Source organism: Saccostrea echinata, unplaced genomic scaffold (genome assembly GCF_033153115.1).
Source record: "Saccostrea echinata isolate AGI-Se365-2 ecotype Australia unplaced genomic scaffold, CSIRO_AGI_Sech_v1 ptg000047l, whole genome shotgun sequence".
Lineage (NCBI taxonomy): Eukaryota > Metazoa > Mollusca > Bivalvia > Ostreida > Ostreidae > Saccostrea > Saccostrea echinata.
The window spans coordinates 3,648,528-3,668,729 of NW_026889796.1; the positions used below are offsets into that span (position 1 = coordinate 3,648,528).

The 20,202-nt window shown below is 33.0% G+C and overlaps 1 protein-coding gene across 9 annotated transcripts; it reads left to right on the top strand.

Annotated features, from left to right (window-relative positions):
• The first annotated feature begins 620 nt into the window (after nucleotides 1–620).
• Nucleotides 621–18,292, top strand: LOC133202751 (catenin alpha-2-like). 9 transcript variants are annotated; one of them, XM_061338623.1, is made up of 23 exons: nucleotides 621–724; nucleotides 1,212–1,334; nucleotides 2,302–2,491; nucleotides 2,895–3,061; nucleotides 3,369–3,488; nucleotides 5,226–5,315; nucleotides 5,695–5,868; nucleotides 7,184–7,387; nucleotides 7,707–7,742; nucleotides 8,620–8,700; nucleotides 8,997–9,149; nucleotides 9,392–9,484; nucleotides 9,851–10,007; nucleotides 12,360–12,560; nucleotides 12,846–12,997; nucleotides 13,281–13,338; nucleotides 13,449–13,463; nucleotides 13,898–14,126; nucleotides 14,678–14,783; nucleotides 15,368–15,505; nucleotides 16,666–16,758; nucleotides 17,090–17,110; nucleotides 17,385–18,292. In XM_061338623.1, the coding sequence occupies exons 2-23, from the start codon at nucleotides 1,224–1,226 to the stop codon at nucleotides 17,547–17,549; spliced, it is 2,754 nt and encodes a 917-aa protein (XP_061194607.1). In that variant the 5' UTR covers nucleotides 621–724; nucleotides 1,212–1,223; the 3' UTR covers nucleotides 17,550–18,292. The 9 variants fall into 9 exon arrangements, with proteins under 9 accessions (XP_061194607.1, XP_061194608.1, XP_061194610.1 ...); XM_061338626.1 differs by having other exon boundaries at nucleotides 687–724; nucleotides 7,707–7,736; XM_061338625.1 differs by lacking the exon at nucleotides 15,368–15,505 and adding an exon at nucleotides 15,165–15,299 and having other exon boundaries at nucleotides 688–724.
• Nucleotides 18,293–20,202: the final 1,910 nt, after the last annotated feature.

The window sequence follows — 20,202 nt, forward strand, 5'->3', positions numbered from 1 at the left end:
CGATACCAGATTTGTGGACATTTTTTTTTTCAAGTTCGCTGATTTGTACTTTAGAGAATTATGATGTTCATTTTGTTATTTGAAACAATTTTTTTTTCAGGCCCGTAGGAAGCAATTTCAGTTTGGGGGAGGGGGATAGCCAACCATTTTCAGTTGGGGGGGGTGGGGGGTGGGGCACTATCAACTACCAAAATTCCTTGACAAGCCAAAAAAAAAAAAAAAGGGTCATTGATCAGCATATAATAGCTAAGTTTTCTATAGTATTCTATATATTGGCAAAATTATTGGGGGGTTGGCACACCCCCCCCCCCGTGCCCTCCCCCCGGTTCCTGTGGCCATGTTTTTTTTCCCATCTTTTATACCCTGAATATGGTCCATTTATCGTATCTAATGACTGAATAATGCAAACCTGGAAGGTCACGTGACAGAAATTCCTTGGCTGTTCTAATAAAATTTCCAATTGCAATTAATTTATTAATAATTTTTTGTACCAGATACTTATTGCATTAATTTTTTTTGGGGAAACAAGAGTCAAACAGTTTGTTATATTTTTTGTTGCCACATATATTTTTAGTTTTTGCAAAACGGTGGTGAAATAAATAAAGAACAAAATTACGTAGGGTGTACAATAGAACAGCGGAAGTTGTGATTCAGATTGTTGTCACTAAATTGGAATTTCTTCTGTCGAGTTTTGTGAATAAACTACTACAAGTATAGATATCTGGTAAGAATTTCTAATGAATATGAAACTGCAGATAGAATTCTGTTAAATTCTAAGTTGCGCTTGCACAGCATGTATTCTTAACGGCATATTTAATGAAATATTATGTTGATGAACAGTATGATGTATCCACTGTAAAACACTGTCAGACTGTGTAGTGTATGTTTTTGTATACATCGGGCCGTGTTTAATTATTAACACATAACGTATAGCTAATCAAGTGAAAAAAGTACACAATGTATACTCTAAATCAAGATCAAAATATACTTTTATGATGCCGTAGACAGTAGAGGTGGGGTGCATGTTGATTGAAATGTTTAATATCACTTTATGGTTAGCATTTTCTGTTTAACTAACAGATCTGAAATATTGCATGCATGTTCAGGTAAGTATTTTATGATCATGGTTCTCACACTTCTTAAATTATGTTCATTTCAATTGATTTTGATTTATATATTCATTTTATCAACCACCTTTTTTCCTCCCTTAGTCATAGTGTGCAATGAGTGTTGGTTCCCCTGCAGTGGGGTCCCTGCAATTGAAATGGGACCCCAAAAATCTGGAGATCCGGACCATGTCTGTGGAGAAGACCCTAGAACCCTTGGTTACACAGGTATAAGTAACATTTATAATATTTGCAGTGCTATCAATTATTATTATCAAAGTTTATAGAGGTATAGTTGACTATTTGTTGATATTCTGACATCAAATATCTAATTAAGCCATTAGATATAATATATCTAACACATAACGTGTTTATATCATATTATGTATTATAGATGCTTCTTGTGTGCCTTACATTAGTTACAATAGTTTAGGATTTTAATCAGTTTTATAAATGAGTGTATTCAGGACTCTGACAATCTTCAATAGATAGTTTTCAGTAGACCTAAATTTGCAAGAGTTAATTCCCATTGGCCACCATATTGGAGGTCAACATCCCCATATTCCCTCATTATTCAACCAACTTTAACTTTTTATACTGGCCATTGTGGAGTAGGAAGCATCGTTTTTCTGAAAAAATATACATTGGTTAAAGCCTCCTTTATTTCATAGTTTTTATTCTATAAAGGTTTTTCCCCAAATATTTCTGCTACATCCTCTTAAATTTGGTAAGACGAAGAGGAAAAATTACCAGGTTGACCACCAAGATGGCGGCCAAGGGAAATAACTCAGAGAAAATACGTCATATGAAAACTATCTATTGGGTACGCCATACCTAATGCAGAATAGGTACCTTTTTTCCCAATTAAGTGATGACTTCTTATGTTCCCAATTATCATTACTGTAACAAATGATAAATATGGTATCAGGATACCAGAATTGCAGAAAACAAAATGTTGTAAGATTTTGAATATTTGGGTTTAATTCATTGATTTTCCCCAGATTTCCTGAAACATCCCTTATTTTCTCTAAGTAAACTGCCCTTTCCCCTTTATTAAAAAGTGGTATGAGAGCTCTGCTGTTTTATCGATTTGAAAGAATTTTATGTTCAGAACTACATATTAATACATTCATTAGTTTTTATGTTTATAATCCAGGAATATCCAGCTTTGATAAAAACTTTATTCTTTTTAAAGGTAACAACACTAGTTAATCAAAAAAGTCCATCAAATAAAAAGAAAGGGAGGTCCAAGAAGGCACATGTATTAAGTGCTGCAGTACAGAAAGCTACAGAGAATTTCATTGCTAGAGGAGAAGAAATCGCCAATGAAAACCCAGACATCAGGCCCGATATGATGGCAGCTGTTGATGAAGTCAGGAAAACTGGTAAGTACAATATGACTTTAAACAGTTTATTAGGAATTGACAGTAGATATGCTTGTCAATTGTAAAGTCAGAGATGTTTTACCTACCATCATTAAAAATGGTCATTTTGTGCATATGCAATAATTGAAGTACATGTAAAAGTTGCATGCATAATAACTCATATTTAAACCAGGTTAATATAAATGACCTATTAGTCATTATGAGGTGTATCATTGTGTATAGTTTAAAATCAAGCTTGCCTATTATAGAATAATTTTTTAGAAAATTGTATGCCCCCACAATCATGAATAAAGATGTTTTTGCAAGTCATCCTTTCACCTAATTTAAAAAAAAAAAGACTTGCTCTTTAAAACAACTTCAGTTAGTCCTCAGCCATCCATTTATATCATTATTTGTATTGTAGGGGAGGTAATGAGGGATGCCTCTACAGAGTTTGCTGCTGAGCCGTGTTCATTGTCTAAGCGTGGGGCTATGGTACGGGCCGCTAGAGCTCTCCTGTCTGCCGTCACGAGGCTTCTGATCTTAGCTGATATGGTGGATGTTCATCTCTTGCTGAAATCTCTAAGAATGGTAAGTAAACTAGGCTTAGACTAAAGTTCTGTCAGCACATGTATTGTTTCATATTTTCACATACAGAACTTCAGCAAAGTCTTATGTATGTGGTATTCCTTTTTCATGATGATAAAGAAAATTTAGAATGTAATAAAGACTTTTTTTTAAAGTGTTATATATAAAAATGAAATTTATAAAGTGCATTTGAAACATGAAGATAAAGAAATTTTCTTCGCAATTTATGTCTTGTTGCAGTAGTATTATTAATATTACATGTATTATCATAAAACAGAGAATTTAAATGTTTATTGTTAAATTTTAACAGGTCGAGGGTGACTTAGACAGAGTAAGGAATGCTACAAGTCAACAAGAACTGATGTCAAGCTTCAAAGATCTGGGAGAGAGCTTAGTTGATCTAGCTCAACGAGCTGCCCAAAGACAGAATGTATGTGACAGTCTACGTATATCCACATAGCTCTCAAATAGAACAATAGAGATTGATATTTATTATACTCCCAACATGAAAAGTCGTCTGTCTGTAACACTTGGGCATGTTTGGAATGCAATCCCTTATCTGCAACTCCTCTTACATCACTGTATGTAATTATATGAAACTTTCACATAATCCTTATTACACAGTCAGTGGCATTGTGAATCTCCTATTCTATATTTCAATCGTACACGTATTTGGGGTTCCCCATAACAAAATAAGGACATTGCCATTCTTTCTATAATATTGGGGGTACCCTATCTTATTTACAACTCCTCCAATACCACTGATTAAAATTAAGTGAGACTTCAACAATTACATAGTGCAATTGTGCACCTATTTTACGTTTCGATTGGGGTTTCCCATAGCAAAACATGGACTTTGCCATTCTTGGAAAATGTGGGGGTAGCAGTCACTTACCTGTAACTCATCTTACACCACTGAATGTAATTTAATCAAATTTTCACAGAATCTGTATTAGATAGTGTCTTTTTGACTTCCTATTTTTCATTTTGATATTTGGGGTTTCCCACAGCTAAACATGGACTTTGCCATTACACTCGATAAAGGGGTATCCATTTTGTTAATGCAGCTCCTAAACCCTTTGATGAAATCCATTGGAACTTTCTTGAAAATAAGAAACTTTTGATGTCAAGGCAAGAAAACTTTCTTGCATTTCAAAGCAGCAACACAAATTGCTATGAGTGCATTTAGTTGTTTCAAAAAGCGAATCTATTATGTACAGTATATTATTATACACAGTTAAAAGCCATACTAATTATATGTAATTATGTATGCACAATTTACCCCTGTTACTTGTAGATAAAGAAGAAGGTATGGTTTCAATACAAATCTGGCCCTGTATTTTTTGTACTATAATAAGAAAATTTGAGAAAATAAAACTCTTGCTTTAATTGTTCAAACTCCATGCAGTAAGATCATACAAATCATTTTTCTAATATGACCATCTAAATGGCCACTGTGAAGTCATGAACTTCTGCATTTTCTCGTATTTTCTTAGAAAGTTTGCAGAGGACATCAATTGTCAGTGGAATTTTCATTCAGACAATATAGACCGCATGCAGCACCCACAAAAATTAAGAAATGTGATTTCTCAAAGATTTCTACACAACATATCCAAAAATTGAAGTGGGTGATGGCTGTGGACACTGTTTTCTTAAGGAAATTCTTTCATGACTTATCAAATTCATATATTCAACTTTTATTTAAGCAAATTTCAAAATTTTATGAAAAGAACACATTTACAGGGCATTATCAAGCCAAAACCAGGCCTTCCCCTTCATTAAGAAAATAATTGCAACCCCTTTCTTCAATATGAAGGGGTATTATGCATTTTTTATCACCCTTAGGTGTTTTATTAACATAACTGATTACCCAGAAAACTTGCTAGTTTCTCAGAGCACTAGATAAAGCTTTCTCTTTTTTTGGCATTTTGTTAAGTGCATTGTTATGCAACATTACATAGAGGAAAGCATTCCCATGCTAGGTTAAGCATTTAAGAAAATGATTATCATATGCTGTCTTCATTAACAAGAAATATAAACATAAGGTGACCTTTAAATGTGGCAGTATTACAGTATTAAACCACCCAGTAGGTGTTTTCATTAGATGATTTCCAGATATTTACAGGTGTGTTCAATCACTAATCGTGTTAATTTTTTATTCTTTCAGGATCTTAAGGACCCAAGGAGGCGTGATGATTTGGCTGCTGCCAGGGCTGTCCTCAAGAAGAATAGTATGATGTTGTTGACGACTTCAAAGGTAGCCAATAATGAGCGACTATTGTAGGAAAATGTGTAGAGAGAGTACTTTATGGGTGGATAGAGTGCTCGTAAATAGAACTGACAGATATGTTGCATGTGTAATTGATTGGAGGAAATGTAGGAGTTCATTCACAGGAATTTCCATTAAGAAATTCTGATGTTTGTTGATGGAGTAAGAAGCTGACAGAAATATATCTAGATCATTCATGAAAAAGACATAAGGTGCTTTATATCTGTATGGATTATGTAGGAGTTTATTCACACATAAATGATAATTAATTAAGAAATGTACTTCAAGGTGTATAATTTTATGTACCCCACTGCACTATTGAATGGCATTTGTGTAGGTTCATTCAACAATGCTGTTTTTATTTCAGGCTTATGTGAGGCACCCAGAACTTGCACCAGCCAAATCAAACCGAGACTATGCCTACCAACAGCTTGTAGATGCTGTCAACACAATATCTGGTGTAGCCCAGGCCTCAGGAGCCTCTGATGCTCACCCGTATGAGGGGGCTGGTGAACTGGCCTCAGCTTTGGATGAATTAATGGTAATGATATGTCTAAAAGAAATGGGTTTTTTTTAGGTTTTATTATGATTTTGTGTCAGTTATGCATATTTTTTGTTGTTCCACTAAGGAGTCGGAGATTAGGTTGAAATCTCTGTCTTTGTGAATGCTATCTATTTGACTGTTGTAAATGTTAATTACTGTTGAGTGGAAACTACTGTATAGGGGGAAAATAACTCGTGGTGTTAATATTCGCTATATTCACGGTGTTAATAAATCCGTGAATTCAAGAAACAGTGAATAAGTTTTCAATAACCTCCATGCTGTATTTGGATATTTAAGAATAGACTACGGTACGTGTAGTACATGGTTATTTCAGTAATTACGAGTCGCACTTGTCATTCAATAATTTTAATTATCACGCTTTACTTTAATTAAGATCATCAGATAATAACCTGTATTTGTTAAAAAGCTGTTTTAATAGCTAACGCTACATGTTTCATCAAATCAAAACACATGGGTCATGGGTTTTGATTACCCGCGCGTAACTATGTTTCCACGAGTATTTGTTACCTACACTATCATACGTATTAGTTTTTATCGACATTTTAGTTTTAAAAAATCATTCAAATAATATCGAACTTGCTGAAGATGTGGAAGGATATTATTTCGTCGACCTACATTAACAATTTCTTACCGTCTAGCAGCTGTTCAGTGGTTTTTTGCCGCGATGTATTATCCCTTCGGAAAGAAGATCTTGGGGTGTCGTAATAGTCACTCGACGTTTATAGTCAAGGACTTTTTATAACTAATTAATTATTCTAACTATTTTATATAAACATACCCTGTGAAGTGAATACATAACGCTGATTATGTCGTTCTAGCTATGCTATGGATTAAACGGATATAGACAAGGGAGGTAACTTTATTATATACAAGTACCGATTCCACGAATTCAACAAACCGCAAGAAAAACGTGAAAATTACAACCCGTGAAATTAATCCCCTATACAGTATATGCAGTTACAGTAAAATCTGTCTAATCCAACACCTGTGCAATTTGTTTCTTCGTGAATTATAATCTTTATTTTCGTTCCCCTTTTACAATTTTCTCTGTTCTTTACACTGAAATGTGATATCCTGTCTATTCTGACACAAAATTTATGTCTGAATGCAGACAGGTTTCACTGTACATGTATCTATTAAGCAAGATTTTTTTTTAAGAATACGTGTCATCATCCCTTCTGACCAGATGGTGAGAAATCCCTTTGGAAGTTTGCTCATTGCCATGATTATCTTGAATTATTCTTTTATTAGACATAAGATATTATAGAAAAAGATAATCATGTATTTGTAGCAAAAAATAATCATGGATCCCTTGACATATAATGAAGTGAGGACCAGGCCTTCATTAGAGGAGCGTCTGGAGAGCATCATCAGTGGAGCCGCTCTGATGGCTGACTCCTCGTGTACTCGGGATGATCGCAGGGAGAGGATCGTACAGGAGTGTAATGCTGTCAGACAGGCTTTACAAGATCTATTAACAGAGTACATGAACAATGTAAGTATTATATAGTTGTCATACTGGGATAAAAGATCAATTCCATGTGGTAGTTTTTAGTGAAAACTTTGTTTTAAATCTTGTGCACTAAAAGCTATCTGCATAATTTCTAAAGCTGATTTACATGTATATTGTACAATTATTCACCCTCGTGTGGAAACCAATGTAAAGAAGCAAAAAAAAAAAAATTACAAATTTTTTCATGAGAATAAGGAAAAATTGTTTAAAATATTCCTTGAGGCATCACAAATTAGATACAGGATTAGCTAATATAAGCATTATAAACTAAAACTTGAATACTTTTACTAAATGAATTCAGTGCAGGAAGCCACATTCAAGTAATTTCAAGGTACAGGTAACAGTGGAATGTTTTTTATCTTTTCTTCTCTAGGAAATTTCAATAGATTGTATTTATAATTGTATTGCCCATTTCCATATTGTACACAAGTTATTATGAATAACATTCATGTAGTTTTCTTGTCAACTTTTGCCTTAGAATTCAATTAACAAACTTGCTGTTAAAAAGAGAGAGCATACAGTGTAATTGCCTGAATTTTGTATTGAGTTATTTAGAAATTAATTTAACAATCTACTTGTATCTGGAATGTTTTTATTTGAAAATTCAGCTGTATTAAAATTTTGAATGTTTATTCTATAAATACATGTATAGTTAGACGTGAAATTGTCACTGCTTTAAATTGAATGAAATTGTTAAGCATGTGCCTTTATATGATGAAGATCATAGTTCTGTTAATACCTGTGTTTTTTTTTCCTTTATTCAGAATTGTTTTAATGAGTAGATAAGTTAAGGAAATCTAAAAAAAAATTAAACAACAACATGGTTAAAAGCCTGTCTTCCTTCTCAGTATTCAGAGAAATAATTCAAAATATTTATTTAGCCATATTGCATGTGCATGTCATGAAATTAAATTCAGAATTGAAGTGTAATTTATATACTTGACCTTCAGAGGAAAAATCTTTGCTAGAACATCCTATTTATATTACATGACTGTATTTATCAATCCACAGCTTTTTCAGGTCAAGAGTGTTTGTATTTTAATTTCATTGCTGAATCTTTAATGGAAATTAATGAAATTACAAAGTTTTGGAGAAAGAAAATGATTTTCCTAGAAATTGGTACTTTGCAGGAATTATACAGATATAAAGTAATAAAAATGAAGTTGTTTGCAAAATGTGTAAATCTTAGATAGATTTGACTTTTTTATTTACAGTCTGGAAGAAGTGAAAGAAGTGAAGATCTACAAAGAGCAATAGATAACATGGAACGTAAGACAAAGGACCTCAAAAGACAGGTATAAATACTTAGAGATGACAAGCAGTATATATAAAACACAGCAGTCTAAGAACTGTTTCTTGTCATGTATCAGAAGGAGTAGACATGTATCAAATGTGACAAAATCAGATTTTCTTGAATATTTTTTAGTTTTTGATACTTGCATTTGGATCAATTACTTTCAGGGGCATATATTTTATATACTATAAGTGTCGGGGTTTTTACGAGGGGTGTCAATTTTCCTTATGTTTGATATCATACCCACTAAAGTTTTCAATATTTATAGGAATATTTGTAATATTTTATTTATTAAAGCTGAGAAAAGCAGTGGTGGATCATGTTTCTGATTCCTTCCTGGAGACCAATGTGCCCCTCCTTGTTCTGATAGAGGCTGCCAAGGCTGGGGATGAGAAGGGGGTGGAAGAGTATGCCCAGGTTTTTGCTGACCATGCCAACAAACTTGTGGAGGTATGCAACCTGTGTTCAGTTGTCAATATTTGCTCTGTGTATGTTATTGGTTCAGAGAGAAGATTTATGTCAAATACTTATAAGATCAACAAGTGGTATGTACAAGTATTTTAAAAAAAAAAAAACTTTTAACTACAAAATTCATCATTTGGAGTAAAATTTCAAAATAAAGTAGCTGTATTAAGTGGTTTGTTTTAACAGTCTGGTTCTAATTCATATATCTGACCTCTGTACATAAATAGGTAGCAAACTTAGCATGTTCCATGTCCAGCAATGCAGAAGGTGTCAAAATGGTCAGAATGACTGCAGCTGAACTGGAAAGCCTCTGTCCACAGGTTAGTTGAGAATGGTTAATTTTTCAAAACATGAAAATTCAAGTACAGTTGAACTTTGGTATCTTGAACATCGATATCTTGAATATCAGGGATATTTGTAAGTCAGTCGAAAGTCCCAACTCCTTTTCTCTATGTATTTAACCCTCAGTATCGAGAGCCCTTGGATGTTTCAAAGCTTTTACTCATTCACATTATGTTTGAGATAACAAGGTTTTATTGTACCTGTATAACATGAATAATTATTTTAAAGATAAAAGTGAGATGGATTATAGCCACAGTGTGAAACTGCATTGGTATAGATATACTGAAATTGTCTGACAAATTTAATATTTACATGCACATAAAACTGAATTATGAATTCTTTAGGTAATCAATGCAGCTCGAATTCTTGCCAGTCGTCCCAGGTCTAAGGTCGCTCAAGAAAACATGGATGTCTTTAAGGATGCCTGGGAGAGAGAAGTACGAATCCTGACAGATGCTGTAGATGATATTACCACCATTCATGATTTCTTGGCTGTTTCTGGTAAGAGGAACTTCTTAAAAATGAAACAAATGAAACATGTATGAATGTATTGAATGATAAATTTTGTTCGAAGCTAAATGAAAATATTATGGGCATCCTTAGATGGATGCTTGAATGATTTTCTCTTACACATATTTGAAATACTTAAATAAAACTAAAATATGTACATGTATATATTTAGTAGGGTCGTATATGAACCTCTCTTATGGTTTTTTAGGTCACCTGAGTCACTGAGGTGACCTATTGCTATCTCTTTTTGTCCGTCGTTGTGCGTCGTCCGTCGGTCGTAAACTTTTGAACATTTTCAGCTTCTTCTCTAGAACCAGCAAACCAATTTCAACCAATTTTGGCATATAGCATCTATGGGTGAAGGGGAACAAAAATTGTGAAATTCGTGGCCCCTGCCCCCCCTGGGGCCTGAGGGGTAGGGCCAAAACCATCAAAATTAATGCAATCTTTAAAAATCTTCTTTACTCCTGGACATCAAGCAGTCAAACTGTTGGAATGATTGTAATAAGCATTGAGCCCTTTACCAATTGTGAAATTGTGAAATTCATAGCCTCAGGGTCAGGCGTTCTGGTGCTAGGGCGGGGCTATATAGATCATATAGTGAAAGTGCATTATTTCTTTGAAAATCTTCTTCTCTACTCCTGGGTTTTATTGAAACAAATTGAATACATAGTTATGATAAGAAAGGGTGACTCTACCAAAATTATGAAATTCATGGCCCCAGGGTCAGGGGTTCTGGTGCTAGGGCGGGGCTATATAGATCATGTAGTGAAAGTGCATTATTTCTTAAAAAATCTTCTTCTCTACTCCTGTGTATTATTGAAACAAATTGAATACATAGTTATGTTAAACAAGGGTGACTCTACCAAAATTGTGAAATTCATAGCCCCAGGGTCAGGGGTTCTGATGCTAGGGCGGGGCTATATAGATCATACAGTGAAAGTGTATTATTTCTTTGAAAATCTTCTTCTCTACTACTGGGTATTATTTAAACAAATTAAATAGATAGTTATGATAAGCAAGAGTGACTGTACAAAAATTGTGAAATTCATAGCCCCAGGGTCAGGGGTTCTGGTGCTAGGGTGGGACTATATAGATCATATAGTGAAAGTGCATTATTTCTTTGAAAATCTTCTTCTCTACTCCTGGGTATTATTTAAACAAATTAAATACATAGTTATGATAAGAAAGAGTGACTCTACCAAAATTGTGAAATTCATGGCCCCAGGGTCAGGGGTTCTGGTGCTAGGGCAGGGCTATATAGATCATATATTGAAAGTGCATTATTTCGTTGAAAATCTTCTTCTCTACTCCTGTGTATTATTTAAACAAATTAAATACATAGCTATGATAAGCAAGGGTGACTCTACGGAAATTGTGAAATTCACAGCCCCAGGGTCAGGGGTTCTGGTGCTAGGGCGGGGCTATATAGATCATAAAATGAAAGTGCATTATTTCTTTGAAAATCTTCTCTTCTCCTGGGTATTATTTAAACAAATACATGGTTATGATAAGCAAGGATGCCTCTTCCAAAATTGTGAATTTCATGACCCCTTGATCAGAGGTTCTGATATTAGGGCGGGTTCTATTTATTATATAGTGAAAATGCATTAATGCTTTAAAAATATTCTCTGCACCTGGGCATATCAGAGGCAAAAAGAGTAAAAGTTTTAATAAGGAAGGGTATTTTTACCAGATTTTTGAACATCAGAACCATTTGATCAAGTGTTCTGGTCCAGGCCAGGGCTCTATTAATTTGTATTCTACTGAAAGGAATTATTCCCCTTTGCCATTTACTGGTGATAATTAATCCTTGTAAATAATGTACTTGAAAGGTTAATAGAATAAGAGAATTATGCAAGAATTTTAAATTTCTTGTATGATACAAAAAGTTCTTTCATAGTTTTAATGATCAGGTAGACTTGTAAGTAACCGATAAATAAAAATGAGACAAAAATAACTTGTCTTATTTAATGCTCATCAAAGACCAAGAGAGGCCAATGTAAGAGATTTCAACAAGGAATTAAAAGAGTACAGAAGCACTGATTATAAGTTTGTTTATATACTGTCTGGTGAGATTGATAAATGGGGAACAGATTAGAACCTAATTTATGTACTGTTAATGAACACTAGACTAATTATTTTGTTGATCCTGATCACCCTATTTTTCTTGCTTTTGGGCAACAAAGCTTCACCTTTCAGTTCATTTTATACTCTATGGATCCTCTAAATTGTTGTATTATACTCAGGCGACCGTTAAGGCCCTTGGGCCTCTTGTTGTGAAAAGAAAGTGTTTGGATAATAAATTTGCACACTTGTACAGTTTATTCCTGTATTTTTCAGAGAGTCATATCCTAGAGGATGTCAACAAATGTGTGGTAGCTCTTCAAGAGGGAGATGCAGACACGCTTGATCGAACTGCTGGGGCCATTAGAGGGAGATCATCTCGTGTGTGTAATGTGGTCACAGCTGAGATGGAAAATTATGAGGCAGGGGCATATGTTGATAGAGTAATGGAAACAGTACTGATGCTTAGGGACCAAGGTAATTACTGATTTGAAAGAAAAGAAAAATGTAATGTCTGCTTTAGTGCTAATCAATATTTAAACCATCCAAGTTCAACCTGTCAGTACCTTCTATCATATGATACATGATGAGATGATATAGGAAAAGCAAAGCTTCTGTTATTTTAGAATATATTCAGTATGATTTTGTTCAAAATTTAAAAAAAAAAAATTTTTTTTTCATGAAAACAGTATAAAATGATTAACTCAGAATGAAACATTTTAAGTTTTGCTGTATAATATTTTTTCATGTCCCTCGTTTCAGTTATGCCTAACTTTGCTGAAAAGGTGGAAATAGCTGTGGATGCCCTGAGTTACAACCCTCCGCGAGAAGTGGACGAGAACGAGTTTATTGATGCCAGCAGACTTGTGTATGATGGCGTGAGGGATATCAGACAGGCTGTGCTGCTAGACAGGGTAAGTTACAGACATCTTAACATAGGGCATTTGTCACAAAAACAGAAGTAGTAATTTGTTTTGTACATGTATTTCTTATGTATTTGATGTTGAAGCAAAATCCAGCCTTCTGAATCTTAGCAGAAAAATAATAATTGCTTCCTGTTTGTTTAATCAATATATAAGCCGGAAACTATAATGGTCATTTCAGTATGTAAATCAAATAAAAATACATGTAACTGAAAGGATAGATAAAGCTGTTTTAATGAAGAGTTTATACATTTAAGCAAATGTTTAATTTTAGACTGAAGTAGAAACAGATTCAGAGGTGGAAGAAGATCCATATGAAACAAGAAGTAAATGTAAGTTATATGATTGTCATATTTTGATTCAGAATGATTGATTCATGTATTTAAGATGGTATACATGGCAAAATCAACAGTTTATGTACTAAATGTGTTTTCTAATGCAGCTTCAAGATCCAAAGGTGATTTTTCTGGTCAAGCATCTTTTTGATTGTTTATTTATTTTTTTTACTGTAGAGCATAAATTTGATGAATTATTTGTTGTATTGAACTTGTAAAGAATGTGTATGCAATAAGTGTGTCTTCAAAACTGAATTCTTTTGAGTTCAATAGAAAGGTGAATGCCATGTTTAAACTATTGTTACAAGTGCATGGTTTGACTACACCAGTTTTGTTATGAAAATTCAGTATTCAGTCAACATTGATAAAAGATGAATACATTTTCTACTAACTTAGTAGTTAGCATGAGACAAAAAGTATTTGATTATTTTGATGTCTACTCTAACAAAATCACAAGAATTTGCAAAATGTTACTGTTTACCCGAATTGATTTTTTGGCAGTAATGTGATTTTGAAACTTGGTAAAATTGGAGTTAATTTTTGTGTTACACTATAGCTAGTTACATGACTGGGATGGACGATGACCATGGTAAGAGTGACAGAGCCATGATGAGACAGCTGCCTGCAGAGGAACGCGAGAAGATTCAGGAGCATGTGCAAGAATTCTTGGCAGACAAAATGAAACTAGACCGTGAAGTGGCCAAGTGGGACGACAGCGGGAATGACATCATCGTCATGGCTAAACAGATGTGTATGATCATGATGGAGATGACAGATTTTACAAGGTAGGAATCTGTTTTTGACAGATTTTAATAGGTCAGAATCTGTTTTTGACAGATTTTAATTGGTCAGAATCTGTTTTTGACAGATTTTACAAGGCAGGAATCTGTTTTTTAAATGAGGTGTAGAAGTGAAAATATCTGCAAGATACAAATACACTGTAAAATCACATATTGGGGTCAAATTTTCATGGTTTGAGAGAAAAATACGGATTCAAGGGGAATCAATTTCTTGGATAAAGAATTGTTGAGTAGTAACATATGTGAGCAATTACATTTTGTGGTGGACATGAATTCATGGGGCCTTTTCATACCTTGAAAACAACGAAAATTAAACCACTGCAAAAATTAGTGATTTCACACTACACATGTATAGTGTATTTACATAAAATAAATTTTATGGTATGTTGTTTAACTTTTATTCCTAATTATTTTTTGTGTTTGAAGGTTGACTTAAAAGTTTTATAAATTTTCTCCAAAGTTTTTAACAAAACACATTTATACAATCTACATTGTGTTAGGAGTAGGTTTTAATCTGTTCGGGTAAAATTTTGCAGAGGTAGAGGTCCACTGAAGAGCACAATGGATGTCATCAATGCTGCCAAGAAAATCTCTGAGGCTGGTATCAGATTGGACAAACTAGCTAAACAAATTGCTGATCAGGTAGAGTGCTGTCCTTCCTACTGGTAATCTTCAAAATCATCTACACAGTGGAATAAACATTATTGTATACTAAAGCTACAAAAGGGTAGCATTTTACATAAGGATTTCTTGATATTGTTTTCAGAAATATTATTGATACTGTTGTTTTGATATTGGTATCTTTTTTTGATAATCATAAATACTGTATGAAGTCATTAAATTGTAAAAACATTTATTCTTCAATGCTGAATGCATCACATTTCCATGTTTTTTGAATGCAAAATTTAATGATTTGCATTTCATAGAATGCCAGAAGAGCCAGATGGAGTAATATTGCCATTTTCCAAGAGTCAATCTTTAGTGATTTTGTAATTTTCTTGCTAACCCAGTTTATTTTTTCAGTGCCCAGACTCTGCATCAAAGAAAGATTTGTTAGCTTATCTACAGCGAATCGCTTTGTATTGCCAACAGTTAAATATCACCAGTAAGGTCAAGGCCGATGTTCAGAACGTCAGTGGGGAATTAATTGTGTCAGGGGTAAGGCTAATCAATGGATAGTGTTATCAAGATAGATTCATTCATGCATGACCATTTTCACTTTCTAGTGTCCAGACTCTGCCTCAAAGAAAGATCTGGTCGCATACCTACAAAGAATCGCCCTCTATTGCCAGCAATTAAACATTACAAGTAAAGTCAAGAATGACATTACTAGCGTCAGTGGACAGGCTATTGTGGTGACTGGGGTAAGGCTGTTTACTCCACAGGAGTCTCCTGGTTCTGAGGCTTTCCAGCTCATAGCCAAAAAACAGCCAATGTATTGCACTGTGCTTCAAGTCATGACATTTCCTCTCATACCTCTGAACCTGCTGGCTGCTAATCAATTGTATACACTATGTAAAAGATATATATGAATCGAAATCTAAAATGATTAAAAATATTTACAGTTGAGGTCTAGAAAAGATATTAGTGTAGCTGCCAAAGTGATTGAGTACATGTGTTTTTCTAAATTGCTTTTATGCTATTAATCTATTAAATACTAAGACTGTAAGACATATACCAGTATATGTTTTAAGACATATCTGATCTAAAAAAAATCTTAACATACTAATGGAAATATTTCCATATTGAATATTAACAACGCTTCCTAAACAAGACTAAGAAAATTCAATACAACATTTGTATATTTTTAATATGTATTAGATCATTAAGTACACTAATATATAAAGTCTCATAAATAACATTTCCCAGTCATAGAATACTGTGTAAATTACTTGCATGGCATGTATACTGTAACTCTCAGACAGGTGCATGTAAAATGCCTTTTTTTGTATTATACACATTCTAAAATGCAATAGAATTAACTTAAAAACTCTTTTTTTTAATTACTGAAATTTGATAATTAAAGCTGGCAAAACAGGATAGGGATGGCTATCACATTTGAATTGAGCAATACACAAACAATCAACGTGTTCTGGCAGATTTGGTTCAGTTTGATATGTTAGTTTGTGATGTGTTAATGGTGGGATCATTTTACTGGGCATATCACCATCACCTATTGTGTCTTTATTGAATACACTGTATATATTATAAGTGTGGTATATTTTGATATACATACTAAAGATGATAACAGAAAGTTTTGTTGGCACAAAGCAAAGCAAATTTAGTTTTTAATGGATTATAATGCGTAAACAGTAAAACATATTTGTTCCAGGAACAAACAATATTTTGATTCATTAATTGATTTTATCCAAAAAGTTTATAATACATTTTAATACCTACAGGAAATGAAAATCACTTCACCATAAGCATGAATTCATTATATGAATGTTTGCTGTAACTGTTTTTTACTGTGTCCAATGTTATCAAAATATCCATATTATTTGAGGATTTAATCTATTTATAGCTGGACAGTGCTACTTCACTTATTATGGCTGCCAAGAATCTCATGAATGCTGTGGTCCTGACAGTGAAAGCCTGTTATGTAGCATCCACCAAGGTTTGTCAATGTCTCAGCCATTTTTTTTTAGATTTGTATATTATATGTATGTGTAGCTCTACAGTATTACCAAAATACCTGCATATGTGGGGAATGTATTACCCCTGTATCTTAGAGGATATTCACTTCTGTAAATTGCCATTATCTTTAAAGTTAGAATATAGAAAGATATGTGGGTGTACAAAATATAAACATTTCTTGTCAGTTTTTCACTTTTTTTTTTTTTTGCAAGTGTAGGTATAGCTTCACCAAATTATATCTTTCAAAGAAAATGCAGAATATACATTTACTGTACATATCAATTTTGTTTTCATTTTTTTTTTGTTCACAGTACAAGCAAGCAGGTCACACAGTAAGTTTTTTTTCTTTTTTGCACTAAATTAGTAATTTTCTTCTTTTAATTAAAAATGGAACATTTTTATAACTTCTCAATATTTTTTTGTAAACATTAACATGAACTTAAATTACAATGTATAAATTTTATGTTTACCTTTAAGACAATTACATATTAATCCAAGATTGAATTACATGTAAGTGCATAAAATTTTGGTTTTTAATTGTAATTAAGTTAATAAATATGGTATGAAATTGTGGCCCTTATATGTTACTTTTGAATGTATTTTCAGTCCACGGTGGTCATGTGGAAGATGAAACCTCCAGAGAAGAAGGCTCTGGTCAAGCGGGAGGATCCCAATGAACTCCGATCCAAAGTCCGTAAGGGGGCCAGGAAGAAGAATATGGAGCCTGTAAAGGCGCTTAGTGAATTCCAGGAAATTGACAGCTTCTGTTAGAACCAAATCATTCCAACAAATACGCAACTCATTTGATAATTTATGAGAGAGGGAAAATTGGGTGTTTTGTTTTACTGACATAGATATATATTTACAAAAGAAAGGGGATCTAAAACAGAAGCTACTAGTATTCTTGAAAAAGATTTCAATTGATCATTTTGATAACTTTTATGATGTTATAAAGGAGGTGTATAAAACAGTCATGATCTGTTTTTGGTATTTTCTAATTTCATATCTTACTAGGTTCATTGAAACATATCGTCCACAAATTTTCATTCATTCTAAAGCACATGTACCATCACAAAGTGAGTTTGATTCCAACACCTTTGTATATTGCTAGAAGTGAAATGCAACTGTAATGCAAAAATTTTTCATGATGTTTAGTATAACATTTTTTTTTAAATCATCCTTGTTCATATTCATGTACTTATTAGGAAAAGTTCAAAAGTTATCACACAAATCACATTAGTTGTAATCCATTTAAATCACCACACCCACTTGTTTCTTGTATTTTTATTTTTTTTTTTATTTTTGCTTTTATTAATACCATTGATTTCGCATATAATGTGATATTATGTCATGGTTGTTTTGTCATTTATACTTGTAGCATTTTGTAGTGTTTATACACACATGTACGATTGTGAACTACCAAGGGTTGTGAAATATGACTGCAGGTCACCTTTATCATGTTGTATTTATCCATAGGCTAGGATTAAATAGTCTTATCATAAAACCGTTTAAAATAAACAGGAAAAAAAATCTGCTCTGTTTGTTGTAATTGTAGAAGTATAAATGTTACATAATCTAAGTTTATGTCATCAGGCAGTGATAGAAACACGTAAAATCATGTTTTCAGTGGCTGTCATATTCTTATTTTGCAACATTCCAAACATACTGAGCTAAACTATCGTAGAATTTTAGTTTCCAGATGTTTGAATGTGTAGAACTTTTACGTTCTTAATACATTGCAGGTGATTGATTTGAAATGAGATCATGGTCTTAACAATCGTTATTGGTAGAAAAAAGAAACTTAAACAGTTACAAAGGTCATGGGACAAAGCAATTAAGTACAGGTCCGTGTAAAAATCAGGCAAAGGGTGATATATGAAGGTTCTCAGAATTTGATGATTTTCCACGCATAGCTTTCTCTTGCACTATAAACCATGTATGTAAAATTAAAAATATTTTGGTTCATGGTTACCATGGAAACGTGGGCAAAGAAATTTCCCTAGCAACCAGCCAATTTTCAGCTTGGATGAACCAAAAAAAAATCTCATCTTTCAGACTCAAATTAAATGTAATTACTAAAGGAATTTCTTTTTTTATTGCTTTTATTCTCAAGATAAACGTATAATTCTTTTAAAGCATATAATTTATAAAAATTCCTTCATATATCACCTACATGCCTATTTTGCATGATTTTTACACAGTACAGACCTGTACTTGCACAAAGCCTTCTAAACAAGCCTTTTGCGTTTATGATGCTTAACATTACTGCGTTTTCCCATCTTAGAAATTTGCTGCTACATGTACCAAAGCTCCTTTGACCAGAGGGACAAGTTGATGTGGTCTTTTTGTTCAAATTTTAGAAAAATGTACTACGCTTTTTATTAGGGACTGATCATGTTATCCTAATAATAGAGTAGATGCAGAGCGTCGCTGTGCAAGGGCTTTATATCGCCAATGAAACCAGTGAAACAATAGCAAAGATGAAAATATTTTTTACCATCACTTTTATTTTTTAGGAACAATGTATGACATTAAGGAAGCTCTAAACACTAAATAAAAATGCTTTTTGAACTTTTCAAAAAATTGAATAGTTTAATGGTGTACCTTAATTGAGTCCGTCTAGTTAATTTTCAACATAGTGGGGTACCTGTGATATTTGTTACAATGAAATCTGAAGCATTAATGGACAGAATACATATATACTTATATTGAAAAAAAAAACCATGCAAATAATGTTTTCAGTTACTTTATCTTGGTCAAATATAATGTTAAAAGCAATTTATATCAAATCTGAGCTCACAATTTTTCATGAGAATGTTTTAGAAACCTGAGTAACAGTATTGGTAAAGTTACCCAGGTGAGCGTTGTGGTTCATGGGGTTCTTAATAAAATTGCATGTAATTACAGTAAATCCACGACAGTTTGGTTTCAACATCTGTTTACTGTGCTGGGTTATCCCCCCTCCCCCTCCCTCTCCGAGACGATATTAATTTTCATAGTTCATGAAAAAGTAATATTTTTCGAAATATATGTTGTTACTCACTTGTTAGTAATGTCTTTTTTAAAACACTTTACATTTGATTTAATATTTATTTTATTGAATAACTCATTCATTGATAATTTGTTTTTGAAAGTTGAAGTTAAGCATATATTTAGTAAAAAATGGGTCTATTTGAGCCATAAAATATGATTTCTGATCTCAAGTCTCCACTCTGTGAATTAAAAAAAACCATAGAGAAAATATTTTAATTTGTAACTGTGCAATCTATATATTGTTATTTGTAATACCGAAAATGTCCAATTTATTAATTTATTTTTGAATAGGACTTTGAACATGCATCTTATTTTAAATACTTTTAAAATAATAAACTCACACAATAACAAAACCTGCAATAATTAATAAGGATCAGCAGAAAAGAAGTAA

What these genes read in the sequence shown, in the direction of transcription:
- LOC133202751 (XM_061338623.1), top strand. Translation starts at nt 1,224, where the DNA reads ATGAGTGTTGGTTCCCCTGCAGTGGGGTCCCTGCAATTGAAATGGGAC. An exon ending in TGATGAAGTCAGGAAAACTG is followed by an intron (nt 2,492 to 2,894) that starts GTAAGTACAATA and finishes TTTGTATTGTAG; the next exon opens with GGGAGGTAATGAGGGATGCC. An exon ending in GTTATGTAGCATCCACCAAG is followed by an intron (nt 16,759 to 17,089) that starts GTTTGTCAATGT and finishes TTTTGTTCACAG; the next exon opens with TACAAGCAAGCAGGTCACAC.